The following is a 27,336-nucleotide window of genomic DNA, read 5'->3' on the forward strand; positions in this document are numbered from 1 at the left end:
CTCTGTGAGTCTTCATGGGTGGGCCCAACCAGTTGGTATCAAGTTTCTAGTGTGAAGGCAGAGTGAGAGAGTCCTCTGATTAATGAAGTAGGGAAACTGAGGCAGAAATAAACTCCTGTGTTCAAGGAGACTGGCGGAGAAACAAGGAGACCTCTAGGATTCCCTCACTTTAACACCCCCTCCTTATCTTCCGGGAGACCTGAGGATCTCTCCTCCAGGTCCACTGCCTGAACGTCGGGTCCCTCCCCTCTCCTGTCCCCTCCCCAGGTTCAGGGCGGGGCCGGTCAGTGAGTCAGCCAGTTCCCTGATCCAGCCTGGCAAGGGGATCGAGCTGAAGCAACTGGGTGTGGGGACGCTGGGCTGGTGGGTAGGTTGTGTCTGGAGCGAACGGGTCTTATCGGGCTTGTGTTGCTCTGAGGAGACAGTCCTAGCTTTGAGGGAGAGAATCTCTGCTTGTGAGACCCGCCTTCCCTGGCCCGGGCCCCTCCCAGTTCCCCCAGCGACTGCCGCTTCCTGGTCCCCGTCGCAACCATGGCTGAAGAACAACCGCAGGTCGAATTGTTCGTTAAGGTAAAAACATCTTCTTTTCCTTAGTCCACCCTCTGAACTCCTGAAAGGCAGCTCTCACCTTTCTCCAGCTCTAGCCTTAACTCCCCAAATCTCTTCCCTTCCTACTCACCACCCCCAACCCCACGTGCAGTCTTTGGGATTGGGGGTGGTGCTGGTTCTGGAGAAGACAATTGACCTGTGTGCAGATAATGAGAATTCTAGACTCAACCCTTAAAAGTTTGAAAAAGTGCAAGTTTCCAGCAGCCTAAAGGACCGCAAGATAGAGAAAAGAGGGTTCCCGGGAGTGGAGAAGATGACTGGGGTGGGGGGAACAAGTTCACGGAAGGAGGGGGAGAGAAGGGACAGCTAGAGTCCAACACGATTTGGGAGGGACAGAGGGAAACATCAGGACCTGTGGTCCTGTGAGATCAGAGGGTGAGGGGTACGGATGGGGAGACTTGGAGAAGTGTGTGTGTGGGTTTGTGTGTGGGGCCCGAGGTTTCGAGGGAAAGGTTTCAGAAGGTGTGGTACGGTGGCCTGGGAGTGGGAGGAGGTCAATTGGAAAGAATTGGTAGGGTGGAAGGAGAAGGGAGAGTGGGAGTGGAGTTCAAGAAGCAGAGCTGAAAAGGCGATGGGTGGAGAAGCATGTCCAGGGGTCTGAGAAAGGGAGAGAAAGGGAGGTGAGGAGATGGGAGTTTAGCTGTGGCTACCTGAAAGCCAGGTAAGAAAATCAGAAGGAAGAGGGGAGCTAGGTTTAGGGCATTTAGGGTTTGGGGGTTGTAGAAGCAGGAAAGAGTTGCCCCAATTCCCTTCTGTGTGTGGGTAGATGAGGAGAGGTAGTCATGGCATTTGAGTATCAAAACCACAGTTTCGGGTCTTCACTGTTTTTGCCCTGCTCCCTTTCCCACTAGCGCTGCATCTCTCCCCTCTCTGGACTTCATCTCTGTGCCCCTCCCTCCCTTTCGCAGCCTCCCCTCTATGTCTTTTTTGCACATTCTCTCCCACTTTCACTTTCCTGCTTCCTTTTTCTCCACTTCCCCTCTTTTGTTCATATTGTCTTTGTCTCTTCCTGCCTGTTTCTCTCTCTCCTTTATGCTGTGCTACTCTAGTAGCCATTCCTCTCCCCAAGCCCAGTGAAATGCCTGGGTCCGCCCCCTTAGGTGTGGTCCCCACCTCACTCTCACACTTGCCTCAAGAGATATTTTTACTCCTGGGTGAGGCCGGGCTGCAGAGGTTCTAGCTTTGGGTCCTCTATGAGGAGTATTATCTGGAGCCTGAGGACTTGAGCCTGGGAGACCTCCTCACGGCAATGTCCGGGAAGGGAGAGGTGGCCTTTGATGCCCAGTCCTCAGTTTCACAGGTCCCTGCCCCCCACTCTTTGCCAGGAAGGAAGTTGCTGAGGCTGGAGACACTGTGAGATGAATCACCCTCAGCCTAGGGGGAGGTGTCCTTTGGGAGATGAGGTCACCAATTGCCAATTAGAGGGCAGCCCCTCTCGGCAAGGCCTTCTACATCTCTAGAGTGAGGCTCTGAGCCGCTAGACTCCCCACCTAGCTGCCCAGAAACAGCTTGGGTGGAGGTATGAAGAACCAGGGCTCTGGTTTCCAAACTCTTCCCACCACCCCTGTCCTCAGGCTCTACTCCATTCTGGAACCAGGGAATCCAGGCATCTACCCTACAACTCTGGCCTCACCAAAATTCCTCTCTAGGGGCTATTTCATGAGTTGATGTGAGAATTAAATGAGTTTTTTGTATGTAAGGTGCTTAGAATAACACATAGAAAACTAACTACACTGCTGTTAGTATTTCTTCTCTAGGGTCCATATCCTCTAACTTCTCCACAGTCCATTCCCTCTGCTTACCTCCTGCCTGTCCTCAACTCTGGGGAATCAGAAGCCGACCTTTGAAGAAAAGGTTCCCACTGATCTGCCCTAGGTTTGACCCAGCCCCACAGTGGAGAGCCCAGTTCTAGAGGGAGCTTTCAGTGGAGAGTCTGAGTGTGCGTCATGACTAGGCAGAAAACAACCAGGTATAGGAGTAGGAGATGCTGAGAATGGCCTGGAGATGGGCAGGGTGCACCAGGCCTAACTTTGGGGGTGGGGGTTGCTTTTCAGGCTGGCAGTGATGGGGCCAAGATTGGGAACTGTCCCTTCTCCCAGAGACTGTTCATGGTGCTCTGGCTCAAGGGAGTCACCTTCAACGTCACCACCGTTGACACAAAGAGGTGGGCCTACTTCTCTTCCTTTGAACACCCCCTTGTATTTACATGTACTTATGCACACATTCAGCCACCCGAGTCCTTCTATCCTGAATGTTTTTTTCCTTCTACCCAGAGCCCCTTTCTCTTCCCACATCCCTCATCTTCCCTTTCTGGTTCTGCCTGACCCCCTTTACCTGTCCTGATGCCTGGCCTCTCCTCTAGGCGAACTGAGACTGTACAGAAGTTGTGCCCAGGAGGGCAGCTCCCATTCCTGCTGTATGGCACCGAAGTACACACAGACACCAACAAGATTGAGGAATTTCTGGAGGCAGTGTTGTGCCCTCCCAGGTATTTGGGCACTTGGAAAGGGGAGGGGGAGCTGGGAGGCTCTGAGAAAGAGGTTGAAAAAATGAAAAACAGATGGTGATGGGGCTGGGACAGGGGATCTGAGACTCCTCCCAGGAGGATATCTTATTTTGTTTCTCCCATTGGCTTTTAGGTACCCCAAACTGGCAGCTCTGAACCCTGAATCCAACACAGCTGGGCTGGACGTATTTGCCAAATTTTCTGCCTACATCAAGAATTCAAACCCAGCACTCAACGATAGTGAGTCTTGTGGGTCAGAGGCCTGGATCCTAGGAGGAATGGAGACGATCCAGGGATTAGGAGGCATTGGGGGCACCTGAAAAATTCAGATATCAGGGAGATGGAGCAGATGTTAGCAAGCCTTCAACCTCCCCGCCACTGCCTTGTTTTTGCTTAACTCTCATATTTCCTTGTATTCTCATTGGCCGTGACTTTTAAGTATCTTTCATTTTTTCCTTAACCTCTCTTGTCCTGCTGGGGACATTCGTGTTAGCTATTATTATTTTGGACTAGCCTCACCATTAGTATTCACCCCTTCACCCCTACCTTGTCCCCTGGACTTCTTGGACTATGTTGATTTTCCGATCTTGGCAATTAATTCTCTTTTGCACAGATCTGGAGAAGGGGCTCCTGAAAGCTCTGAAAGTTTTAGACAATTACTTGACATCCCCGCTCCCAGAAGAAGTGGATGAAACCAGTGCTGAGGATGAGGGCATCTCTCAGAGGAAGTTTCTGGATGGCAATGAGCTCACTCTGGCTGACTGCAACCTGTTGCCAAAGCTTCACATAGTACAGGTGGGTGGTCATTGTGAGAGGAGAGGATGGCCTATGAGATGGCTTCCCATGACAACCGCTCTAAAGTGGTTTCTTTCTTAGGGTGTTTTCTATAGGTTGCTACCAATAGCTGATACCACCCTATTCCTTCTCATTTCTGGCAAAACCACTGCTTGAAAAAATTACATTCCATGATATAAGCCGTGGGTGTAAGCGGGCTGTCTGAGAGTAATACATCCCGGTATTACTCTGAAGAATGCTCTTCCTGTCTCTATCACTGCCAAACCCCCAGATCAGACAATGGGCTTTTCCTAAAATCAAAGCTTTAACTCTATAGCTTCAGTCTCCAATTCCTCTTGTAGAAGATGAAAACTGTTGGTTCCCATATTTTTGTCATAACCTTAAATCTACAGTTTTAGTTTGTGAAACATGGGCCAATGTTAGTCTACCACAGAACTATGTATTGAACTAGGCACTGAAAAAGTTGTATGATGGTTAATCCTTGCCCCAAAGGATTTGAAATCTAGCCAATTGAAAAATAGAGACCAAAGTCGCTGTGGAAATTCAAGAGAAAAATTTTATGGTTTGTGAATTATATCAATAAAATCAAGAGGAGAAAAGTAGCACCATGGAATGTGATGGTCTGAAAAGAGGCTGGTTTAAGTATCAGTAAATGAAGAGTGAAGACATTACAAAACTGTGAGGAATTAAGTGTAGATTGGTGAAGATGGTTCATATGGGAGATAAGAATCAAAGGAAGAAAGAGACTCTTGAATACCTAAAGGAGATGGCTGGATTTTATCTGGTACGCCTTGGGATAAGAGAAGGACCACAGTTTGGCTTCCCTGAGGCTAATATGTTGGTCCTTATCCTGTCTAGGTGGTATGTAAGAAGTACCGGGGATTCTCCATCCCTGAGGTATTCCGTGGAGTGCATCGGTACTTGCGCAATGCATATGCCCGGGAAGAGTTCGCCTCCACCTGTCCAGACGATGAGGAGATCGAGCTGGCCTATGAGCAAGTGGCCAAGGCCCTGAAATAAGCCCCTCCTGAGCCTCTCTTGCCCCCCTCCATTTTTTCCCCCCCGCAAAGGTGGTTTCTACTTGGCCACCCAATGGACACTCCAAAATGCCCAGTGGGGGAATGAATTCTGGAGCACTTGTGCAGGACTGGCTGGGGAACGAGGGGAAGGAATGAGGGATCTGGGTGAGAATTTTATTATGGGGTGGGGTGGGATGGGTGGGACAATGTATTTCAGTAATAAAATACAGAATGAAAAATCTAGTACATTTTCACACAAAGGGTGCTAGAAATGTGGATAACACGGAATGAAGGGTGTGTCAGTGACCTTGAGCTCAGAGCAGAAGCTAGGAATTTAGAAGAGGGGTGCCTGCGGCGATATTGCCGGGTTTTTTTTTTTTTTTTTCTTTACCGCCAGTCCATCATCGTGCTGTCTTGTACTCCATGTCGCATTTGCAGCCCAGCTTTCAGGGGTGGACAGATCTGGGTGGGCCCGAGCAGCGCTCGCGGGGCGGGGCCGAGTTCAGAACTGAGCACAGTCCCTCAGGAATGGGCGCGGCAAAGCAGGACAGAATGGGCGTGGCCTTGAGGAGTCCCGCCCTGTCCCGCTTAGACAATGCCCGGGAGCCGCCAGACCGTCGCGCCCCCGCCCCACCGTAGTATTTGAGCTCATCTGCGCAGGGACCCCTCAAAGCCAGAGCTCCAATCTCCGAGGCTTGAAGACTAGGACTATCTTCATCAACTCTGTCCTCGGTGGGGGGAGGGATCCAGCCGACATTCAGAGCGGCAGGAGTGGGGGTAGCAGCTGGAGGTGAGTCCGGGGTGGGAGGTGTCAACTGGACCGTGTCGGGGCCGGAGTCTGGGCGTGTTGGGCCCGTGCCTTCACAAGACAAGAGTGCAGGGGGGCCGACATTTGGGTGCGGAGCTGAGTGGGGTGGACTTTGGAGAAGATAGACCGGGAGAGCGGGGAACTGGGTCCTGGAGTGGCACCCGCTTCCTGAAACCACGCCTCTCTGTTTCCCCGCCCCTCGGATTTTGTTTTAGACTTCTCCCAGTCCTCTGGGACTCGGTCTGGTTTATACTGGGTCGGGCTAGGGCCAGACTGACCCGCCGAGGTGGAGAGGAGGTTTTAACTCCTAAGGCCTTATTTCCTCCTTCTTTGCCCCTCTCCCTTTGTCATTCGGACATCCAAGACTTCAATCTCCCAGGCCCTCTCTCCCCAGTTGTCTCCTGTCCCACAACCTCTGTAGGTTCCCTGCCACACTTAGGGTTCCTACGGCAGCGAGCCGCTGAGGGTTAAAGGGGCGGGGCCGCTGCATTTTTGGGGAGTGAGCGCATCCTAGCGGCTGCCAAGAGGGGTGCCGGGCAGGAACCTCGCGAAGCCCCTGAGCAAGGGGCAACAGGTGTTTTGCAGATTAGAAGGTCCCGATCTTGCTCCTCGGACTCCCCTCAAGAAGCAGACCCGCGAGGGTGCGGGTGCAGTGGGGTGGGCAGGAGAGGAAGGTCTGGAGCGGGTGGGGAAGAGTGGGAGGGGCGTCTAAAGATGGCAGGAGAAAGACCCCGGCGTTCTTAATCACCCCCCTACGCCTTTCTTTGCATGTCTCTTTCTCTGTCACTCCCCCACTCTGTCTCTTCTCCCAGACAGGTGAAATAAAAAGAAACTAAGAAGTCAGCGCGACTGGAGGGGTCGTCCGTGTGGATGGGATGGGGACAACGGGGGAGGGGCTGGGCCGCTGCTCCCATGCCCTGATCCGGGGGGTCCCGGAGAGCCTGGCGTCGGGAGAGGGTGCAGGGGCTGGCCTTCCGGCTCTGGACCTGGCCAAAGCTCAGAGGGAGCACGGGGTGCTGGGGGGTAAACTGAGGCAGCGATTGGGGCTGCAGCTGCTAGAACTGCCTCCTGAAGAGTCATTGCCGCTGGGACCGCTGCTCGGTGACACCGCTGTGATCCAAGGCGACACAGCCCTAATCACGCGGCCCTGGAGCCCCGCTCGCAGGCCGGAGGTGAGCGCCAAGGTGGGGTGGGGGTAGGAAGAAGGGAGGTGCTGGACCTTCCTTCTTTAGGGAAGAATTGGGGGTGGGAATGTCTCAGCCTCGGCCCTCTTCTCTTGTCCTAAGGTGGATGGAGTCCGCAAAGCCCTCCAGGACCTGGGGCTCCGAATTGTGGAGATGGAGGATGAGAACGCAACGCTGGATGGCACCGATGTTCTCTTCACTGGTGAGGCTGAGGTGCTGACACCCTTGGGGCTTGGCACAGGGAAGCAGAGTTTGAGAGACTGGGCCGTCTCTGGCTTGTTTCTAACTCATTCCCTCTTGCCCTCAAACCTCTGCGGCCCCAGGCCGGGAGTTTTTCGTAGGCCTCTCCAAGTGGACCAATCACCGAGGAGCTGAGATAGTGGCAGACACTTTCCGAGTGAGGAGTGGGACAAGCCTTGGTTGGTGGGGGGCAGCGGGGAACGGATGGGGGTTGGAAGGGCCTGGGGAGGGGGGCACTGAGGAGGGAGAGGTTGAACGCAGCCTGTGTCACCTCTCCCGCGTTCTTGAGTACTTTCCCTTGTACCTCCTAGGACTTTGCAGTCTCCACAGTGCCTGTCTGGAGCCCTTCCCATCTGCGAGGCCTCTGCGGCATGGGGGGACCCCGCACTGTAGTGGCAGGTAGCAGTGAGGCTGCTCAAAAGGCTGTCAGGGTAAGGAGGGTTGGGCTGGGGTGGGGCAGGTTGGGGCACTGCCCACCACACAGCCAGGGAGGCAGGGAGCTGTGAGGCTCAGAATTAGTTCCAGCTCCTGCTCTCACCTAGAAGTTCATCTTCTGTGAAAATAGGAGCAAAAACTAATAGTATAGGGGAACAGGGAGATGGGAGACTGGGGAACAGGGTCGATTAACATTGTCTTCCAAAAATCCCAAAGGTGGCATCTAAGCAGTGATTTGAAGAATGGATAGGTCAGACAGGTGGGGGCAGGAGAAGGGGAGAAGAGTTACAGGTAGAAAGAACTGCATATGTGAGTCCAAGGTGGAAATTAGCATAGGTAATTAAAGTGATTAAAACAGAGCCTGACACATAGTAAGCCCTATATGCTTGCTGTCATTATTTTTCTACCATTGTAACTGTCTCTATCCCTTAGCATTGATAGGGTAACCAAGCTCAGTTGTGGAGCAGCTCTGAGACTTGAATACTTCCTTCTTCCTCTACTCCAGGCAATGGCGGTGTTGACGGACCATCCCTATGCTTCCCTGACCCTCCCAGATGATGCAGCTGCTGATTGTCTCTTTCTGCGTCCGGGGTTGCCTGGTGTGCCCCCTTTCCTCCTACACCGTGGAGGTGGAGACCTGCCTAACAGCCAGGAGGTGAGGAAAGGGAGGCGTTCCACCACAACCACCAACCAGAGGAAGGAGTCTCAGACCTTCCTAGTGGAAGGAAGGAAGGGTACCTTCTCTACAATTTGGGGTGGGACCACTCTGAGCTGGCTGCAATGGTCTCACACTCATCTCCCCACTCTGTGTCCTCCCTGCAGGCACTGCAGAAGCTCTCTGACGTCACCCTGGTACCTGTGTCCTGTTCAGAACTGGAGAAGGCCGGTGCTGGGCTCAGTTCCCTCTGCCTGGTGCTCAGCACACGCCACCACAGCTGAAGGCCTAGCCTTAGAGTCCTAGTGGGCTAGGGGTAGGACAGCATAGGGAGTAGAAAGGGAAGGAGGGTTAGACAGAGGATGATGAATAGTAGCGGGAAGAGGGCACTCCAAGATAGGGGGAGGGCATAGTGTGGGGAAAAAGGATAGAGATCACTGGGTGAGTCCTCTCCCTCAGAACTAATAAAATAGAACTGACCTTTTAGACTAGGCTGTGGCTGGTGTCTTACTGGGGTAGAGGGAAAGTTTGGGTATAGTGCTGGGAAGGAGGCCTCTTTTATTCGTCAAACCCTCGTTAGGCACTTACTGACTCATTGCCCAGACCTGTCACAGGTGTTTGGGCATGAGATTGACAGGATAGAATTTCTATTGTGGGGAGTATGTACAGGGCAGAGAAGAGAGAGTATGGGTGGATCACTTGTTGAATTTATCTAAATGTCAGATGATTCAGAGACTGGTAGATTACCAGCCCAGCCCTAGCTGACAGAGAGGAAAAAATGCTTTCAGGGATATTTTCATTCACTCATTTACTGAGGCTTAGTGGTAATCTGAAAATGGTCAGTCTTCTGCTATCAAGGAACTCACAATACATGAAAATTTCTTACAAATTGAAATACAGGTTGTGATGGAACAAGTCACAGGAGGCCATTACTATAAGAGAAATAAAGGGACTCCCAGGCCTCCAAAATATATGCAGTGGGGCAAAGAGGGTCAGGAATGGCTTCCCAGAAGGCTACACTTTGAACTGAGCCCTAAGGATAAATAACAGTTATCCAGACAGGTAGTGGGGAGGAGAAAAAAGGGCAATCCATGAAGAAAGAATTGCACTGGACAAAGGAATGCAGCATTTGGAGCCTGGGAGGAATTTCTCTAAGGTTGGCATGTTGTGTGCATGTGGTGTGAAAGCAATAAGCCTGAGGTGTAGATAGGCAGAGTGCTATAGCACCTTGTACCCAATGCTAAGGCCCATGAGCCCAGAGCTGAAAGTTAAGGAAAGAAATACTGCAGTACTGAAATACAGGCTGGCTTCAGGGAGGAGGGCAAGGGCAGGAGGATGAGGTGGGGCTTTGGGGAATCCAGGCAAGAAATGAGGAGAGTACAGTCATGTGACAGCGCTGTGCATGAAGAAGGGTATGGATTTGACAGTGATTAAAATAGAATGGCAGGACTTGGTTCATTGTGTGGGAGAGAAAGGAAGGAGATCTGCATGGCTCCCAGTTTCTGGCTTGGACGACTGGGTTGATCAAGAGAGAATGCAGAGGAGAATTAAGTGAGTGGCTTGGGAGATGACAATGGGTTGCGTTTTGGATATGCAGTGCTCAAAATGCCTAGGGCAGGGATGTCTGAGGGACAGTTTGGGAATCCTATATCTGAGATCTGAGTTGTAGAGAGTTCTGGGTGTCATTTGCTGAGGTGAGGGATAAGGACTGGATGTGAATGACAGCTTCCCAGAAGAGAGACAAAACTAGAAAGGTGGGGAATACTGTGGGGTAGGGAGAAAGGAAGAAGAATCCAGAAGGAAGACACCAGCATTAAATGAAAACAGTTTAAAGAAAGGAGTAATCAAAAACCAAGCCAGATGAATGCTAAAAAATGTCTACTGAGTATAGCCATTAGGACATCACTGGCAACCTCATGGGAGGAGAGTGAACAAAGTAGGAGAGATGAGTGTAGGCCTCTGGATCAAAGTAGGAGAGATGAGTGTAGGCCTCTGACTGTAGAGGGATGGAGAGAGATGGGACAAGTATCTACAAGTGGTTAATGTCTTAAGATGGGGAGACAGGGCTTGATGAGGTTTAGAGAGGATACCAGTGATGAAAGAGACATGGAGATTATAGGAGAGATATGGTAACTGAAAGAACGAGATCAGTGGCAGGGATAGCCTGGAACCCAGGTTTCCTTACTCCCAGTCTACTCGTTTCTATCCCATGGTGCCTTCCTTTTCCAGAGGAGAAGCTGAGGGTGTAGGGGGAGTGATGGGGGGGGCGCATTTATGGAGAGCTGGGAGTCCACAGCTTCTGAGGTTTGGAGTAAGGGCTTTCCTTCAAACTACAACCGCATAGATGGTGGAAGCATCAGCAGGGACCACTGGGGACAACCGGCCAGGCCTTCTGAGGGCCCTACAATCCAGGTCTGCGTAGAGCAGGCTCTGAAAGGTAGGAAGGAAGGCAAGAGGGTCTCAGAAGTGTGAATCCCTTGGCGATACAGGCCTCTGTCTCTCTTGGTCCACTTTCTCAGGGATTCTGGCCAGTACCCTTCCTATCCTCAAGTCCTTACCTGCTCCTGGTCCAGGTCTCCGGCAATTTTAGGCTCCTCTTCCGTTACTGGCCTCTGGGGCTCAGCTTTCACAAGTGGAGCTGAAGGATTGAAAGAAGGTGACCAACGGTCTGCTCCCAGCGAGGGCTCAGACTCAGAAATCGAGGGGTGGGAAATATGCGGGAAGGGGAAGGAAAATGGAATGGAGTTAGTCTCACCAAATCTGGGGAGTGGTTGAAGTGGGTGCGGGGACGAGCGCCTGTAAGGGATGTATAATAGTCTTTGAGAGCCACCAGTATTGTCTCGCTTGTTCTCCGCTCCAAGCCGCGCCAACCGCAATCCTGCAACTTGCAGGCTCTGACCCGCAAAACAACTTAGGTTCCACCTCCACAGATAGTTCCTCCCACGCTCAGATCCTGCTCCCCTCTAGCTTCGCTTCCTGAGCCAGAGCTCCACCCACTAGCCTGTGGCCTCGCCCCCAAGTTCTGACCTTCCAGGTTCCCAAACCACACCCTAGAGCCATATCCAGCTTTTGCTTATGAAAGTTCTGGTTCTGCCCTGTCTCTGGCCATTAAACCAGGCCCCGCCCCTCGTGCTCACCTGCGTTGCCACCAGACCACGCTCAACACTCCGAGTCCCAGCACAAACCCAGCTCCCAGCAGAGGGATCAGGAACTGGGGATACACGGACCCTGGGAGAACGATGGGAAGGGGTGGGAGATGCCGAGATCAGGGGTGCAAGGACGGACAGCTACCTCTCCCTCTCAGGAACCTCCAGCCAAGGCCCCCCCTCTCTGCCAGAGGATGTGTGTCCGAGTTAAGTCTCCCTGTGACCGAAGGCTTAGACCTACCCTGGCTAGGCTCTGGGGCCTTACAATCGGCCCCATCTCCCAGCACGTGAATCACTGTCCGGCTTTCGTCCTCCTGGCGGCCCCTGCAGATAAAGGTGCCCGAGTCCCCTGCGCTCAGGAGAAGCTCTAGCCGCCGTATACCAGGGTCCAGGGCGCGTAGGCGGCCAGCAAAAAGCTGGACAGGAGACACAGTGGGGGTCGCCCTCGAAGAGGCCCACAGGATCGGTCGGCGTCCTTTAGATAGGCCCTTGCAGGCTGGGAAGCTAGGTGCCCAGGCCCACCGGATCGGATACAAGACCCCTACGCAGGAGAGATTCACCCGGTCCCCAGGGCGGCCCTCCAAGGAAACTAGGGGAGGCCGGGGTCGGTGGTTAGGGCAAATCCACAGGGCGAGGCAACCCCCCTCCCTCCCGTCTCCTCCCTCTCCCCTCTCCTCTGCTCTCTCACCGTCCTTAATCTTTCCACACATCCCACCACCCAGTCGCCTCCTCCCTCAGTCATTCCTCGTCCATCTCGACTTTCCCAGGAATGGCTTACGCCCGGAGTCCGCCTGGGCCCTCGACAGCAGCAGTGGCAGCAGCTGCAGAAACAGGCGCATGGTTGGGATGTGGTGGGGAGAGGAGGCGAATGAGTCAGCGGAGAAGACCGGAGGGAAATGGGGTTGGGAGGAGAGGGAGCTCTGGGGGAAACTGGTCTGGGGGCTCGGATAAGAGTGGGGCGGGGCCACCAGCTTGCCCGGATCCCTTTGGGAATCCTCGCAGGCAAGCTCACAGACTTCAGTGCTCACTTAAGATTCGTGCTCGGGATGTTTACACAAGCATTTTTGCAAACTTTAACTCCTGTAGGGGAGCAATGGTCAGAGCGTTATTAATTCTGGATCTTGAGTTCAAACCCTGACTTTGCCAGCTACTAGCTGTGTGATGTGGGCAAATGGCTTAATTTCCCTGGGCCCCGTTGGCTCATCTGTAAAAGTATCTATGTGGTACCTATCATGAGAACTAAACACACACACACACACATAAAACGCCTAGAACAACTGCTGACACATAGGAACATGAAATACTTGCCATTATCATTACTATTTCTATTCTTATTTAACATCTGCCTCACCCCTATGTGCCCACGCTGTCCATCCCAGCTGTGGTGCCTCACCCAAACAGGCAGGTTTTGATTTGGAAGGCACTTTGGAGCTGGTGCACATGCCCCACACCCAGGACTTCATTGGCTCTCCCTGAACTGGAGCAACAGAGATAAGACCAAACCCAAGTGGAGCAGGCCAAGATCCTGAGAACCTTTTGGGGGCCTGAGGCAACCCCTCCTTATCAAGCAGCCCCAGCCAGTGCCTCTGCTGTTGTGACATCACAGAAGCCCTTGGTGACATCACAAACCCTACTTCCCTTATCCTGTGGCTGAGCAGGGGTTGGGAAGACCAAGTGGGGCTGAATGGAAATTAATTTGGCTTCTTCCATCCAAAATTTCTGCTCACATGTCCTTACCAGTGCCCCCCAGGGACTGAAATTTGGCAGTTATCTTGGGCCACACCCCATTGTCCATTCTCCAGGAACCAGCAGATGTTACTACCACACCACTGTAACATCATAGGGGCTTTTGGTGATGCTCCTTCAGGGGACTGAGCAGGCAGGGTTGTCAGCTGGGGGCGAAGAGAGGCGTCGTGGCCTGAAACCAAGAACCAAAATGGTTCACCTATGCTCCCCCTCCTTCCCATTCCCACTCTTCCACCCAGTCCTGTTTAGCCCCTCCCCACTCCTCCACTTTCCCTCAATCAGCTGTGCATAAATGGGGAAGGAGGGGCCACCAGAGAGGCAAGGAAGGGAGGGACTGTTAGGATTATAAATTCTCAAAAGGCCACTCAACTCCTGGAGCTGGATCCCTGAAAATCTACTCTGTCAGCTGCTGCAGTTGCTACCATTCTCAGGACCCTCATCATGAAAGGCCGCCTGCTGTTCGCCTTGTCTTCTCTGTTCTGCTGGGTCTCAGGTGAGCACCTGGGGCCCCATGGACCTGGTTGACTTGGTCAGGACTTTTACACCCTACCCCATCTGCTGCCTTACACTCCCCACTACTCAGGATCCCAAGCACCCCTGGCTCCAAATAGCTCAGCCTTGCTATATACTTCCAGAACCAGGCCTCCTGTGATGGGGTGCTTGCTCCATTTCTCAAGGACCCACATCTCCATCCTTCAGAATGCTCCCCACCTCCAAGACCTACTCTTCTATCCAGCCAGGGCTCCAAGTCCCCTGTTCCCCATGACAAAGTGCCCCCTTCTTGGAAACCCTGGTATCCAATTTCCCTGCCAACCCCACTCCAATACAAAACTCTCCAGGATCCAGCTTACCTGCTTTCTCCTTCTGTCCACCAGCATCAGCAGGGTGTCCTCCCAGAAACCTAAGCATCCAGGCTGGAGCTTCTTTTGCACCGCACCTTCCCCACCCACTCCAGCAGGGACTTGCAGCTCAGTCCCTCAAGCAGTGTTTTTTTCCTAGTTCTCCCCGCTCTCCTCTGAGGCACATACCCCTAGGGACACAGCTTTCTGGAGGGTGCCAGTGACCTCTTAGAACCTCCTAGGAAACCAGGGAGATTTCCCTGGCCTTCTAGGGAGAGAATTCCAGGGCTGCTCACCCTGTGAGGTGGCTTTCACTGAGGTAGTCGCCAGTCTCCTCCATCCTTGGACTAAATCTCTCCTTCACCAAACCTTGCATGTCCAAACCTTGAATTAGTTGAGTCAGGAACTTTGGGGGTGCCATCACCTTCTATACTCCCCCCCCCTGTCCATTTTGGTAAGGTGCTCAGGTGGAATCTGATAATCTGCCTCCCAGGTAGTATTCCTTTCTGTCAGAGAGCTCCTGGGGTGAGAGGTGAGAATTCCATTCAGGTCTGGTTCCTCTTCCTACACTGTTGGTGGGCCCAGGAGGTGAAGAGTAAATTGCTAAAGCTGGCCACAAGTGGCTTTCTTGCCAGCCTCAAGTTCCAAGCCATTTCTGCTAGTGTTGCAACCTCCATGATTTTTATTATTATTATTTCTTCCCATTTCAAGACTCTGTGACCTTTTCTGAATTCCTTCATCTTCTCCTCCATCTCCTCTGTTCCTACCCCATGGACTTCTCACTTTCCACTTATTCCCAGCACCATGTTTTTGTTGGTAGCTCTGCTCCTCCTGACTCATCCTCAGATGGACTGGAGTGAATAAAGGTATTTAGGATGTGTGTCATTCACAGAGCAACAACTCCACCCTCACCCACTTCCACTCTTTATCACTCACCTGCTCTGTCCCTGCCAAACCAAACAGGTCAGAACGCCTGCTTCATTGGCTCTTCTCCACCCTATCCCCTGGCTTGACTCATCCCCAGGTGAGTCAGACACTTCATCACCTCAGCCTGACTTGTGTCTTCCAGCTGACATTCGCTGTCACTCCTGCTACAAGGTCCCTGTTCTGGGCTGTGTGGACCGGCAGTCCTGTCTCCTGGAACGAGGACAAAAATGCCTGACAACAAATGTGTACCTCGGTAATATCCCCTTCTTTAGTGGGGAGAGGAGGCCCTAGGAGCCATAGGAGACTCTATGGCTGGGGCTGATACTCATTTGGGGCTAAAGCTGAGATGGAACAGAAAAATGACAGCAATGATAACATTTGGCCAAGGATTATTATGTGCCAGGTCCCTTTATGTCTTTACATAAATTGTTTCAATTAATGTTCATGACAACTCTGTGATGTGGGTGCTATTATTACACTGAGGAAACAGCCTCAGAAAGAGACAGTAATGGGGACAAGACCTCATAGCCAGCAAGTAATAGGACCAGGATTGGGGCGAAGGGGCAGGGTATGGAAGTGCATGCAGGAGGAAGATTAGGCTGAGAAGAAATAAAGGAAAGGAAAGCCAAGGCAGAGTTGGGAAGGAAGGAAGCCTGGATGGGTGCATGGGGTGGGGAGGTGGACACAGGAATGCCAGGTACCCATCCAAGCTGACCCCACTGCCCACTCCTATCCCTAGGTAAGATGTGGGTTTTCTCCAACCTTCGCTGTGGCACACCAGAAGAGCCCTGTCGGGAGGTTTTCAACCAAACCAGCCACAAGCTGGGGCTGACCTATAACACCACCTGCTGTAACAAGGACAACTGCAACAGCCCAGCCCCTCGGCCCACCCCAGCCATAGCCCTGGTCCTCCTTACCTCCTTAGCTGGCCTTGGTCTCTGGCTGCTGCACTGAGACTCAATCCATGGCTGCCCCTCCTCCCACCTGCCATACCTGAGCCCCTCTCCTTGTGTCTCCATATCCCCTGGCTTTCCACGATGGCCGCCCCCCAGCTCCCTTTGCTCAGAAAAACATTTCTCCAGACCCTTCACATTTCTTTAATTAGACAGTGGTCTCTCTATCCATAATTCCACCCAACAACCTCCTCTCTGCTTTTCTCCAGTCCCTTCCCATTTCCCTCTAGACCATTCCAGATCCTCCACTGGCCTCTAGAAGGGCTCCCTACTTTGTCTCCTGCACTGTACTGTGCCCTACTTGGGGAGAGATTGGGATCTGGGTCTGAAATGGGACTTCTGTCCTGTCTTCAGTGAAGGCTCCGAGAATAGATTTGATGACCTCAGTGTATGGGGCTGATTCCCCAAACCTTGGCTGTCATTCATACCCCACCCCCTTACTCACCTCTTTCCATTTTGAGTAATAAATGTCTGTATCTGATAAATGGTGCATTTATTGTCAGAATACCTATTGTCAGAGGCCCCCTCCCAGGAAGTAACACTCTCAGCCCCTGCCCTTACCCAAGAATCCTTCAGGGAGTTTCCCTGGAAGGCTGGGCTGGGGCAAATGGAGAAACGAGTTTTTCAGGCCTCTATGCTCCCTTCCAGTATCTGGGGGTGGCACACAGGTCCCAGCATTTGGAGAAACAATCCTTATCTCAAATTTAGGCCACATCCGTGATGTTCTGCCAAGAGGGAGATATAGCCTGGCTTGAAGGCTCCCCAGAAAGGGTAGGAGAGTTGCATGGGGATAGGACCCAGGACTCTGCTTTCAGGTGTCAGTACCTCACCTGGCCTGGTTACTAAGTGGGGCACTGAGCAACCCTCCTATCACCGGCTTACATTTATTTCTTTCCTCAATTCAAAAGAGTCCTATTGGGAGCCAAGCTTCAAATGGGGGAAAGGGGAACCAACCCAGACAACCAGGTTCATTCATTCCTGGTGACTCCCGCCCAGCCCAGAGCCTGCTCCTTGGTGATCCTGGTTGCTAAGGAAGGTTCTCCCTAGCAATAAGATCCAGGAGTAACTTAGGGCAGATTCTCCATCGTCCTTTAGATTCAGTCAGTCAAGAAGTGCATCATCATAACTAAGTCCACTGATGCTTGGTAACCCCAAACTAGAGAGCCCGAATGTCCCCATATTACTCCTTTGGCTCTCCCATTTACAAAAGAGAGATGGAATTTTCCAGTCAGCTCTAGGGTAGTTAATAGATTTTAATGGCTCACAGAGAAGTGTGCGTCATCTCACCTCAGATCTCCTTCGTTCTCTTTCCTCCTCCTCTTCTCACTACTCTCTCCACAGTCCTTGTAAGACCCAGGCCAACGTGGTGGCTGCTGCAGCCAAGATTCAGGCCGGGGCCACAGTTCTTGCCACAGCGCTGTTGCACAGGTCTCCAACGCAGCAGTCCCTGTGGGTTGTGTAAGTCACATCTCCAACTCTGACTCCACTTGACTGCAATGATGGGCTGCCATGCAGGCTGGGTGGTGATGAGTCAAGGGCCCTGAGGCTGAGAGAGAGAATGAGACTGGGGTGTTGGTCTCCTGCTTGGAGGACTTGCCTTCTGAGGCAGAGATGTGATTTCAAGAAACCCAAAGGGATTCTCTGACCCCTCAAAAAACCACCTCTCTAAAACCAAGTGATCAAAGTCAACACATTTACATTGCGAACCCTCTGATGTGATGCATTGAAGAACGCAGTCTTGCCAAAAGCTCATGACCTCAGTCTAATTGTGAGAAAATATCCGATCAATCCAAATTGAGACATTCTGTAAAATGACTTATCAGGACTCTTCAAAAGTGTCAAAGTCATGGAAGTTGGGAAGGCAGGCAGGCTCAGAAATGTCACAGATTCAGGGCAACTAAGAACACACGAGCTAAATGTAATGTGGGATTCTGGTTTGGGTCCTGGTTTAGAAAAAGGACGTGAGTGGAACAACTGGCTAAATTGAATAGGGTCTGTAGCTTAATTAGTAGTATTGTACCAATGTTATTTTCTGAGTTTGATAATTGTACAGTTGGCCCTTGAACAACACAGATTTAAACTGCGTGGGTCCGATTGTAAACAGATTTTTTCCAATAAATATACAGTCAAACCTCTATATCCCTTGGTTTCACATCCTTGGATTCAACCAACCGCAGACTGAAAACAGTATTTTTGGTCCACAGTTAGATGCAGAGGACCAAACGTATGTATGCATTGTTCTAATCGTTTTATATAAGGGACTTGAGCATCAGCTTATTTTGGTATCCACAAGGAGGTGGGAGGTGGCGAACTGGAATCAATCCCCTTCAGATACCAAGGGACGACTGTAGTTAAGTTTGAGGAGAGTCAAAAGTTATATGCAAACTTTTGACCAAGCTGGGTGCCTCTAACCCCTGAATTGTTTCAAGGGCAACTATACTGTATAGTTGCCCTCTTATACAGATGTACATCTTATATAAATGCTAGCATTAGGGGAATCTGGGTAAAGGATATACAGAAATTCTCTGTACTATTTTTACAACTTTTCTATCCACATAAAATTAGTTCAAAACAAAAAATTAAAATACGCACATACCTCCCTGGTCCTTAGCTGATGCCTGAAAGTTGAAGTTTGATTATTATTGTTATTATTTTTTAAGCGAGACAACCCTTGGTTGACCTCACAGATTGCAAGGACCTTGCCAGCTTACAATCCCTTATTTTTTTATTTTTTATGCCTACAGCACCTGGTCTTCCTAGGTGGTCTCCCATCCAAGTACTAACCAGGCCCGACCCTGCTTAGCGTCCAAGATCAGACAGTATCTGGCTTGTTCAGAGTAGCATAGCTGTAGACTAAAGTTTGATTTAATATTTTTGTCCCTGCTTTAAGGGACTGAGCTTTTACAACCATGAGTGAATGGGTCTTTGAGATTCTGGAGAGCAAAGAGAAGAGAGGTGGGACCACACAGACAGCAATCGGCAGGCTCCTAAGGGGCTCAATGCCAGGAGCCAGAAGGAGCTACACTGCCAGCAGCACCATCTGCCCAGACCCAGACTCGATCTGGAAGGTTTTGGAAGCAGGAAAGGGCTGGGGGAAGAAGAGGAAACTGAGGACTCACGACTTCCAGATAGCTTGCTCTGTCCCAGGCCTGGTTGGGAATTGTGCTCCAGGAAGCCACAGAATTTGCTCTCACCATAGATGGTCACTGTCTCTTTGCAGGAGCTGCTAGGGCCTCTGCCACTGCTGTCCTAGTACAGCATGTGGATTCCTGGCAGGAGAGAAGAGCTGGACCTAGGCTCTCTCCCAGGCCCCTCTCCCTAGCCCTGTTCTGCCAGCCTTATATCTCCCTTGCCTTGGACTTTATAGGGCGATAAAAAGGGAGGAAAGAATCTCCCTCAGCAAGCACCAGGAATCCCGATGGGGACAGGGAGGGAGCCTCATGGGAGAAAGCTCTTGGCATCCTTTGGAGTCCCCAGACTCCTCCATCTTTAGCAGTGGTTCTAAAACTGTGGCCCCAGAACTCCTGAAGGTCTCCTTTCAGTGAGTCCTCAACAGTTTTCCTTTCCCAACCACATATTGCTGTGGGGTCAGATTTTCTTCATATACTTCAACCAAAACAAATAGTCCAACAGGTTGACTACAGAAGTATATATGAAAACCCAGCCATCTTCTGTTGTGCTGGCTGGAAAATTACTGCTTGGCTATCGCCCATGGGAACATAGGCTATCACCCATGGGAATATAACATTCTAACTTTAAGCTTTCTGCTTCTGTACCCCCGCTTGCACACCCGACCTGTGGGTTGACAGGTAGTGAATAGGAGAAAAATAGACCTTTGTGTTTAAGACGGAATGAGGAATGGGATTTAGGGCTTAAAAATCCTGTACCTCTACATTTCAGGGCTGCTTAATTTGGGGTCTGCGTACCCCTGGCAGACCTAGCTGGCTGAATAAAGAGTGTGCTTCCTAAAACTCACTAGTTTCTGGTGGTCCGTGTGTCTTTTGGAGGCTGGTGGCCACAACACTGTTAAGCCTACCATAGATTTCCCGAGTGTAAAGCAATGCCACTTGTTGTTGGGAAAGTTATTTTTCACAAAACTATGTTTTGTTTACATGTAGTAGGTTTATTATTTTAATTTTTAAATGAATGTATTTATAATGTTCTGTTTTGATTTCTAGTATAGTAAATGTCAATACAATTCACACAAAGAAAAGTTCTTTGGGTTTTCAGTTATTTTTAAGAGTATAAAGAGGTCTTGATATTAAAAAAAGTCTTAGAAAACTGCTGCCGGATGGAGAGCTGTCTCCTCCATCGCACCTTATCCCCACCCAGTCTTACTCCGCCTTGGACATTCCTGCCCTTATTCTCCAGATGTAGTTCTCCTCCCTAATCTTTTAAACTCTTGTCTACCAGACTCTACCACCGCCTCCAAATCTCATCCCTGCATTCCTTCCTAGTCTTTATGCTCCCCCACACCACTGACCTCCCTGCCCCAGTGGAAATACATCGTCCCTCTGACCCCAAGTGTTCTTAATTCTTTCCTCCAGGTAGTAAAACTGAGAGGGATAATTATGGGGTACAAATGTTGAGGCTGGGGCGGGGGTAGGTTCATAATCAAAAGGATCAGTACTGGCAGCTGGGTGGGGCCCTCTCAGTGGGTCCCTCCCTTAAGCCGCTGGGTTTTGCGTGGGTGGGCAGATATGTTGATTCCACACTCAAACAGATTCAGGCTAGGGCTGTTTAGGAGGGTGACCGTGAGAGACTTAAATGCACAGAGTGGGAAATGACAGAGAAAGCAAAGACAAGAGACTAGTTGTTAAAAGAGTAGAGACCAGCTTGAGACAAGGGTGGGGAAGGGAAAGGAGTAGGAGGGGAGGTGACAGACTCTGGAGCACAGATCGCAGCTGAGAGAACAGAGAAGCCCCTCAAGGCAAGAGCAGACTTTAGTAGGCAGCAGAGAGACATGGTGTGCCCAGAGCAGGGCCAGGGCTCCTGCAGCATCAGGTGGCTCTGGTCCCATTCAGCCTCCCCACCCCAGGTTCACTCCCTAGTACTGGTCCCTCTCTGTCTCAGAAGCTCCAACGCACCAACTCTCAGGATCTCAGGGTGCAGGTCACATTCTCCCAGACTCCTGAGACCTGAGCCCAGCCATGGGCACCTCCAGCACCTTCTCTTGAATCCTGTTCCTCTGTGGGGCACTGGGTAAAGGTGGGCTGGAGATCCCCTGGAGCATGGAGCTGTGGATGGGTGGAGGGATGCAGTGGGGGCAGGGTTTCGTGGAGGAGCCTGAGGGCTGCGGGTGACAGTGGGGTGAGAGAGGGTTGAGACATGCCAAGGGGAGAGTTTTAAGAGCTTTAGAAAGGGGAGCTACCCGGAATGGCCTCGGGCTAGCCTGATAAAGGAGAACCGGACAAAGTTTCATGCAAAGGCATCAGAGAATAACTGCCCTTTCTTTGTGGCCTGTCTCCCCTGTCCTTTATCTCACTTCTTCCTTCTTTGCTGGACAGCTCTGTCATTGTCAATTTCGATTTTTCTCATCTGTCTCTGGTATGATCTGCTTAACTTCTTCACTGCTGCCTCCCAACCCTAGTTTTTTGTGTCCTTCTCCAAGTTCATCTCTGATTCTCCTGGCTTCTGTTCAAATCTGTTACTCTCACAATCCCTGTATTCCTCTTGCTCGGTGTCTTTCTTTTTTACTGCATTATCTCCCTGCCCTTCTCTGTGTCTCTTTTTCTACTTCTGTCTGCCCTTCTCCCTTCATTTCACTGCTTCTCTCTCCCTGCTTTGTGTGTCATCTCTCTCTGTGCATCCCTATCCTGTCCCAGATCTTGGCTCCATCTCTCACCTGGCTTGTTTTCTTTTCCTCCCCATTGCCCTGATCTCCATCAACCCCACAGGTCTCATCACTTCCCCTGAGAGCCACTGACTTATTACGCCACATATGCATCTTTGCTAAACCCTGCTACCCTGTTCCCACTGAGTGTCAGGATGATGAAGCTTGTGGCATCAGTACTGGCATCTCAGGTACGACTCTGGTCCAATGACCCTACTCCATCTCCATCCATCCTGCTGTTCCACCTGCCCCCTGACCCTTACCTCCTTCCTGGCCCTCCCTGAGCATTCCCCCTTTGTCCCACAGAGCAGAGTGAGATCACTGAGTGCAAAGGCTGTTTCCCAGGAGCCCAGTGCCCTCTGCCAGGCCATGCCACCTACTGGTCATGTTCCTCTGCTTCTGCAGCAGCACTGCTGTGATCAGGGCCTGTGCAATATGGCCACCATGCTGCAGTAACCCCCCAGTCCCCTCCTCACCACCCTACTCCTCCTCATGGCCAGCTTCACCTGGGGAGACCACTTCCTCCACTAGCCTCATAGGGATCGGCAGCCCTCAACCCAGGACTCTCCCACCATCACTATGGCCCTGGAAACACCTGCACAGACACTTTTGAGATATGACCATGAACGTGATTTTATACAGAGACCTCAGACCTTTGCAGACCCATCCCAAGCACCTGATTCCCATCAGCACTGCTCCAGCCCCTACAGGCACCTGTCCAGAACCCAGCCTCATAAAACACACTCATTCTGTGTCATTTGTCTTTTCTACATGCCCGTTGCTGATGCCCTCACTCAGGCCTAGGTCTCTGGCAAGACAGGTGTTTTGTTGGAGCTGTGGGTCCCAGGCAAGGGGTTGGGAGGGGCCCCATGTACAGTGAGTCTTTCTAGGGAAGATTAATTTGGTAGGTCAGGAACTCAGAAAGGAGGGCTTGGGGGATTATGAAGAGTAAATTTAATTAAAATGCTATCGGGGAGTCTGGTAACACTGCAGTGTATGTGCATGCATGCCCTCTAAAAGTAAACTGTAGCTGCTTGGTGGGTCGTGCTGGGTGCTGGAACCTGAACCATAACTTTCACCTCATTCTCCGTCATTCGCGTCCTCCTTCTTGCTAACAGCTTAGCTTAAGCCACTGCAGCATGAAGGCTTTAGGTGAGACTTCCAAGAAAACTTTCTCCGGTGAGGTTCAAGCTTGAGCAGATGCACAAAAGGGCACTTGGAGGAGTTGCCCGTGAGGGTGTGGCTTGGAGTCCAGCTCAATTCTTCCTGAATCTAGCGAATTGACCAGTTGGGAGCATCAATGCCCTCTCCTGTTTCACCAGCCCAGACTTGTCCATGGTTTACAGACAGCCCAGCATGCGGGACCCGATTATATACCTCAGGAGAGAATCTGCCTACCCACTCCTATGGACATTCCTTCTGCCTAGGGAGATAGCTTGACTCTGGGCTCCCAGGATGTCAGGGTGATGATAAGCAGCTCACTGCTCCGGATGTCACAATGGAGCGCCTGGGATAAGGAGGGTGACTTGGGGTGGGGACCGAGCACAGGCACCCCCAAACTGACTCAGTTCCCTCCCTTTCCATCTGAGGAAGTCTGGGGTTTTGATTAAAAGTGTGTATTCTCGCTTGACCTCTTTTCTTTGTAAGGATAGGGGAGCTGGCTTAATTTAGGGGCAACTTGCATTTTCTTTCCATTTTCTCTGTCCCTCAATCCTCCTACTATTTTCCTCTCTCTGAAAATCTCATCCCTTACTCTGACTTGAGTCTCTTCCCTTCTTTCTTCTTCAGTTATCCCCTGTTTGTTTCTGGTTCCTCCATGCCTGATTCTCCACCACTGCTCAAGTCCTTGGATTCCTCTGTCTCCTCTCTGCCCATCCCCACCCCTCTTCACTCCCTGCCAGCTATGCCAGGCTCCCCCCATAATCCTGTGGTATCATGGGCTCAGGGCTGCCCTCCACTGGCTGCTACAAGACTGGAGACCACACCTTTTTGTCAGTAACATCAGCAAATAATGCTTCTCCTTTCCTTTAGCATCCCCCTCCCTTCCCGACACACACACCAGCTTGGCTGCAGGAGACCAGTTGGACTTATGAAGTAGCCCTGTCAACCCCTCCCCCCTTGCCAAGGTTTTCAGGGAATCCTTCAAGTGCCAGATGGCCAGGGAGACAGCAGGTCACCTCCCAGCAGATGTCACCGAGATCATCTGGTCTTGGGAGCAGGTGGGCTGTGAGATTTGTGAAACAGATAGATTAAGGATACTTCCATTCTCCACCACCTCAGGAACCAGGGCCCTATGTCCACCCCAACCCCAGTCCCCTCTGGGATTTAAGCCTTTGTCCCCTAGTTGTTCCTCACCTGAGACGGGCCAAATGGATGTTCTCATAGACCTGGATTTCAGGTTCAAACTGAGGAATTGAGGCACCTAGGGAGAAGGAACCATATGGGGTATGGCAGAGAAGTCACCAAATAACTCAGCTGTATTCCCTACCCCTGCTTCCATGGAGAAGACGAGGTACAAAGGCAAGATGTGAGCCCAATCGTCTGCCTTGCACCCACATGCTGTCTTCCTCCCTCTGATAGGAAGAGACTCACCTTTGCACTGAGCCCCCTGGATCCTCCGCCTCCAGAGCATGATACTGAGGACCAGGATGGTGAACCCCTGGCCTGCTGTGAGCAACAGCATCAGGATCCAGGACACATCCCAGCCTGTGGAAGGGGCACAGAGGGCAGGGGAGGCATCCAGGGAGGCTGCAGTGAGGGCAAGACAAGAGGATAAGGAGGGAGGCAGTGAAGGGTTCTGTCCCTGTGCCTCAAAGAGAGGCTTCTCCCATGGTCCTGTGGGCTCTCCCAAAAGAAGATTTCATAAGTTTCCTTGCCCCCAAGATCCTCCCCTTTGCATCCTTCCAGGCCTCTCACCCTGACCCCATGAGCCAAGAGGGATAGACAATGGCCATACCTCCTCACACCCAACACACACACGGACAGCTAATTCCAGAGCAGACTACTCGCCATAACTGTCATTTCTACTCATACCCTTCTCAGTAATCCATTCTTTCAAGAAAAAATAAAGGCCTTCCATGTATTCATTCTTCCATTCACTCATTCCATAAGCGTTTGCTAAGTGCCTACCACATGCCAGGCACCACAGTAAGTCCTATGGATGCAGAGGGAAATAAGCCCCAGTGTCACCCTTTATTGGCCTTTGCATACCAAAATAATGGCCATTTGCTCCTCTTCCTGCCTCGTAAATGGGTTATTCCACATCCAATAGCATTCTTTCTCTGTATAACAGACTTTTTCTTATACAATAATTTTATTTTTTCTCCTTCTGCCTTCAGTATCAATGGGCCATTATAACATCAGTGCATATATACTCTCTTCAAAAGACGATTTCCCCAGCAATAATTCTTATTGTCTTCCTCTCTGCTATGAAATATTCCATACAAATCATAGATCAGCCTATTTCTAAACAATGGCATATTCCATCAGAATTATTATTCTCTTACTTGGCTATGGTCTATCAGAAAGCTGGCTTAACCAACTTCTTTCTCTGGTATGGAATGATGAGAGAAAAAGCCCTTCTCCTGCAGTCGATGGTCAGAAATCACCCCTTCTGACCTGGTCATTAACAGATTTGCCTCCTCTCTCACCATCTCCCCTAGCCAGCAGGTGTGGGATGTGCCAGAAGGAACATCCTTTCCCATATCTTCTCTCAGTTTACCTGCCAGGTTAAAGCTGACCCCTTTGTTCTGAGGCAAGAGGCAGCGGATGATCCTTGGTCTCCAGCCCCTGGGCTCAGAAAGCCCCTCCCCAGGACACACCAAGAGCAGGGCAGCCCCTTCACTCCAGAAGGACTGCACACGGCCCCTCACAGGACCCTTCCCCTCCAGCCAGGTCACAGAGTCCAGGCGTCTGGCGGGGACCACAGAGCACAGGAGGACAGAACAGGGGGATCCATCTGCAGCCCTTGCAGATAACTGGGATCCTGTGAGGAGAGAGGGACCCCTCAGTTCTTTGCCTGGGCTTCCACATCTCCCAGTCGCCCCTGGTCTGCATGCCCCCACTCACCTTTGAGCACAGAGACATCGTACACCCTCCAGTTCTGGTACTTGTGGCGCTGACCCAGCACAGCGCACCAGTACCGCCCAGCGTCTCCCTCCTTAGACTCTTCCAGCCACAAAGAGTTGTTCCCCAGCAGTTTGAACCTGGATTCTCTTCCAGACTTCCAAGGGTCTGGGGCTGGCCTGGCCACTTGGACTTGGGCCACCAGGGCAGTAGAGGAGCCTGCTGCAGGGCTGCGGAACCAGGACAGGAGTTCATCCCCATGCAGGGTGTGTGGTGAGGGACATGGCAGCTCCACTGCTTCTCCCAAGGCTGAATAGATGTCCTGGACGTTGTCTGTGGGGAGGGGCTTGTATGAGGCCAGAGACCTTCATCAGATCAACAACCCCCCACTGGACTTCCAACCCCTGGTTTCCTCCCTTTCTGAGGTTGCCCAGCACTGGTCTTACTGTGAGCACATTTCTCAAGTGACAGCTATGAAAACTGTGAGGTGGAGAGAGAAGATTAGGGGCTTTCCTCCTCTCTTTCCCCAGTGAGTGAGGGAGTCTGAGGGCAAGAGGGGGAAAGGCTGGAATAGTTGGCAAATGACCATATCTCTACCTCTCATTTCTCCTTTTCTAGGAGCATTTACTCATCCGTTCTTATTTTCTGAAAGAAACTATATATGATCTGGACCTTCATTGTCTCTCGGTCTTCCCCAGTATTAGAGGCAGGGGGAGGTCATTTGGGGTAACTCTATCTTCTTGAGTCAGATGTCTTCCCAGGCCCCGAAGGAGAAAACAGCGACGGTCCCTCGCAACCTTGCAGAATCCCCCACCTCCTGCTCCTTACCTGCAGCAGCCTGGGGGCATCCACAGAGGAACAGAAGGAGGAGGAATAAGACTGCCATGAGGAGAGCCTGCCGAGTTCTCTTGCCTAGGACCTGGTGTCCCCAGAGAGGAAACAGAGCCTAGATAGAGGCCTACACTCCCCGGTCTGGAGTGACATGGGCCTCTGGAGCGGGTGGGAATGCTGGGGAGATTAAGCCTAGCTGCATGTCTACAGGAAAGAGTGACCACTGCTTTTCTGTCCTGAGGGGAAAAAGATGCAGTCCAGGCCACCCCAAAGACAACCTTCTCACACTTCTGACTCCACGTAGGTGGAGGGACTCAGATCAAAGACTCTCCATGCTAAGAAACCTGAACAGAAGGAGTCAAAGCTGTCCTCCTCCCATCAGTATGAAAGTCCATTCTGTGTTCTCTCCTCCACCCCTAAGAGACACAAGTCATGAGTGAAGAAACTGGGTCTTCATGTTGGTCTCCACGGAACCCAGCACAAGACTGTATACCCAGTCAATACTTCAGAAATGGTTTAGAATGACTTTCCCTGTGGCTGCCTGGCATGCCACAGACCTCTCTGAGCCTCTGATAAGTATATTAAGTATATCAAGAATAAGGATAGCGGGGGCAGGGCCTGCAAAATTCACTGATCCATCCCTTTGCCATCAAGCAGGGCTCTAAGGGCAGATCTCCATATGACTCTATTAGTTTTTAATGTGTTATTTATTTTTAAAGGCTACTTATTTTAAAAATTATTTTAA

General features: G+C 51.3%; 5 protein-coding genes and 1 pseudogene across 5 annotated transcripts; 3 read left to right on the plus strand and 3 right to left on the minus strand.

Moving 5' to 3' along the window:
- The first annotated feature begins 240 nt into the window (after positions 1–240).
- Positions 241–5,172, plus strand: CLIC1 (chloride intracellular channel 1). Its single transcript, XM_011379833.2, has 6 exons — positions 241–570; positions 2,664–2,773; positions 2,972–3,097; positions 3,249–3,355; positions 3,729–3,910; positions 4,769–5,172. The coding sequence occupies exons 1-6, from the start codon at positions 532–534 to the stop codon at positions 4,928–4,930; spliced, it is 726 nt and encodes a 241-aa protein (XP_011378135.1). The 5' UTR covers positions 241–531; the 3' UTR covers positions 4,931–5,172.
- A 313-nt stretch (positions 5,173–5,485) lies between these two features.
- On the plus strand, positions 5,486–8,742 carry DDAH2 (dimethylarginine dimethylaminohydrolase 2). The gene is made up of 7 exons (XM_011379838.2): positions 5,486–5,719; positions 6,550–6,909; positions 7,024–7,123; positions 7,245–7,318; positions 7,473–7,592; positions 8,102–8,251; positions 8,419–8,742. Exons 2-7 carry the CDS (start codon positions 6,613–6,615, stop codon positions 8,533–8,535), a joined length of 858 nt encoding a protein of 285 aa, XP_011378140.1. The 5' UTR covers positions 5,486–5,719; positions 6,550–6,612; the 3' UTR covers positions 8,536–8,742.
- Positions 8,743–10,201: 1,459 nt separating this feature from the next.
- On the minus strand, positions 10,202–12,236 carry MPIG6B (megakaryocyte and platelet inhibitory receptor G6b). Its single transcript, XM_011379839.2, has 6 exons — positions 12,176–12,236; positions 11,639–11,986; positions 11,389–11,479; positions 11,007–11,047; positions 10,810–10,889; positions 10,202–10,681 (listed from the first exon to the last, which is right to left on the minus strand). The coding sequence occupies exons 1-6, from the start codon at positions 12,234–12,236 to the stop codon at positions 10,577–10,579; spliced, it is 726 nt and encodes a 241-aa protein (XP_011378141.1). The 3' UTR covers positions 10,202–10,576.
- Positions 12,237–13,475: 1,239 nt separating this feature from the next.
- Positions 13,476–15,876, plus strand: LY6G6C (lymphocyte antigen 6 family member G6C). Its single transcript, XM_011379843.2, has 3 exons — positions 13,476–13,636; positions 15,052–15,162; positions 15,649–15,876. The coding sequence occupies exons 1-3, from the start codon at positions 13,585–13,587 to the stop codon at positions 15,861–15,863; spliced, it is 378 nt and encodes a 125-aa protein (XP_011378145.1). The 5' UTR covers positions 13,476–13,584; the 3' UTR covers positions 15,864–15,876.
- A 2,721-nt stretch (positions 15,877–18,597) lies between these two features.
- LOC111731478 lies at positions 18,598–18,716 on the minus strand (annotated as a pseudogene).
- Positions 18,717–22,436: 3,720 nt separating this feature from the next.
- On the minus strand, positions 22,437–27,066 carry LY6G6F (lymphocyte antigen 6 family member G6F). The gene is made up of 6 exons (XM_011379844.2): positions 26,589–27,066; positions 25,764–26,093; positions 25,417–25,680; positions 24,288–24,443; positions 24,051–24,117; positions 22,437–23,919 (listed from the first exon to the last, which is right to left on the minus strand). Exons 1-6 carry the CDS (start codon positions 26,644–26,646, stop codon positions 23,895–23,897), a joined length of 900 nt encoding a protein of 299 aa, XP_011378146.1. The 5' UTR covers positions 26,647–27,066; the 3' UTR covers positions 22,437–23,894.
- Between the last annotated feature and the right edge of the window lie 270 nt (positions 27,067–27,336).

This window comes from Pteropus vampyrus, unplaced genomic scaffold, assembly GCF_000151845.1.
Source record: "Pteropus vampyrus isolate Shadow unplaced genomic scaffold, Pvam_2.0 Scaffold378, whole genome shotgun sequence".
Classification (NCBI taxonomy): Eukaryota; Metazoa; Chordata; class Mammalia; order Chiroptera; family Pteropodidae; genus Pteropus; species Pteropus vampyrus.

Excerpts from the sequence above, each read along its gene's own strand:
- LY6G6C (XM_011379843.2), top strand. The coding sequence starts at position 13,585 with ATGAAAGGCCGCCTGCTGTTCGCCTTGTCTTCTCTGTTCTGCTGGGTC. Across the intron at positions 13,637-15,051 it reads TCTGTTCTGCTGGGTCTCAG|CTGACATTCGCTGTCACTCC; the intron begins GTGAGCACCTGG and ends TGTGTCTTCCAG. Across the intron at positions 15,163-15,648 it reads GACAACAAATGTGTACCTCG|GTAAGATGTGGGTTTTCTCC; the intron begins GTAATATCCCCT and ends TCCTATCCCTAG.
- LY6G6F (XM_011379844.2), bottom strand. The coding sequence starts at position 26,646 with ATGGCAGTCTTATTCCTCCTCCTTCTGTTCCTCTGTGGATGCCCCCAG. Across the intron at positions 25,681-25,763 it reads CGATGTCTCTGTGCTCAAAG|GATCCCAGTTATCTGCAAGG; the intron begins GTGAGTGGGGGC and ends CTCTCCTCACAG. Across the intron at positions 23,920-24,050 it reads ATCCATTTGGCCCGTCTCAG|CCCACCTGCTCCCAAGACCA; the intron begins GTGAGGAACAAC and ends CAAATCTCACAG.
- MPIG6B (XM_011379839.2), bottom strand. The coding sequence starts at position 12,236 with ATGCGCCTGTTTCTGCAGCTGCTGCCACTGCTGCTGTCGAGGGCCCAG. Across the intron at positions 11,480-11,638 it reads GGCCCCAGAGCCTAGCCAGG|GGTCCGTGTATCCCCAGTTC; the intron begins GTAGGTCTAAGC and ends TCGTTCTCCCAG. Across the intron at positions 10,682-10,809 it reads GAGACCTGGACCAGGAGCAG|AGCCTGCTCTACGCAGACCT; the intron begins GTAAGGACTTGA and ends CCTACCTTTCAG.
- CLIC1 (XM_011379833.2), top strand. The coding sequence starts at position 532 with ATGGCTGAAGAACAACCGCAGGTCGAATTGTTCGTTAAG. Across the intron at positions 3,356-3,728 it reads AAACCCAGCACTCAACGATA|ATCTGGAGAAGGGGCTCCTG; the intron begins GTGAGTCTTGTG and ends TCTTTTGCACAG. Across the intron at positions 3,911-4,768 it reads CAAAGCTTCACATAGTACAG|GTGGTATGTAAGAAGTACCG; the intron begins GTGGGTGGTCAT and ends TATCCTGTCTAG.
- DDAH2 (XM_011379838.2), top strand. The coding sequence starts at position 6,613 with ATGGGGACAACGGGGGAGGGGCTGGGCCGCTGCTCCCATGCCCTGATC. Across the intron at positions 7,124-7,244 it reads CACCGATGTTCTCTTCACTG|GCCGGGAGTTTTTCGTAGGC; the intron begins GTGAGGCTGAGG and ends CTGCGGCCCCAG. Across the intron at positions 7,319-7,472 it reads TAGTGGCAGACACTTTCCGA|GACTTTGCAGTCTCCACAGT; the intron begins GTGAGGAGTGGG and ends TGTACCTCCTAG.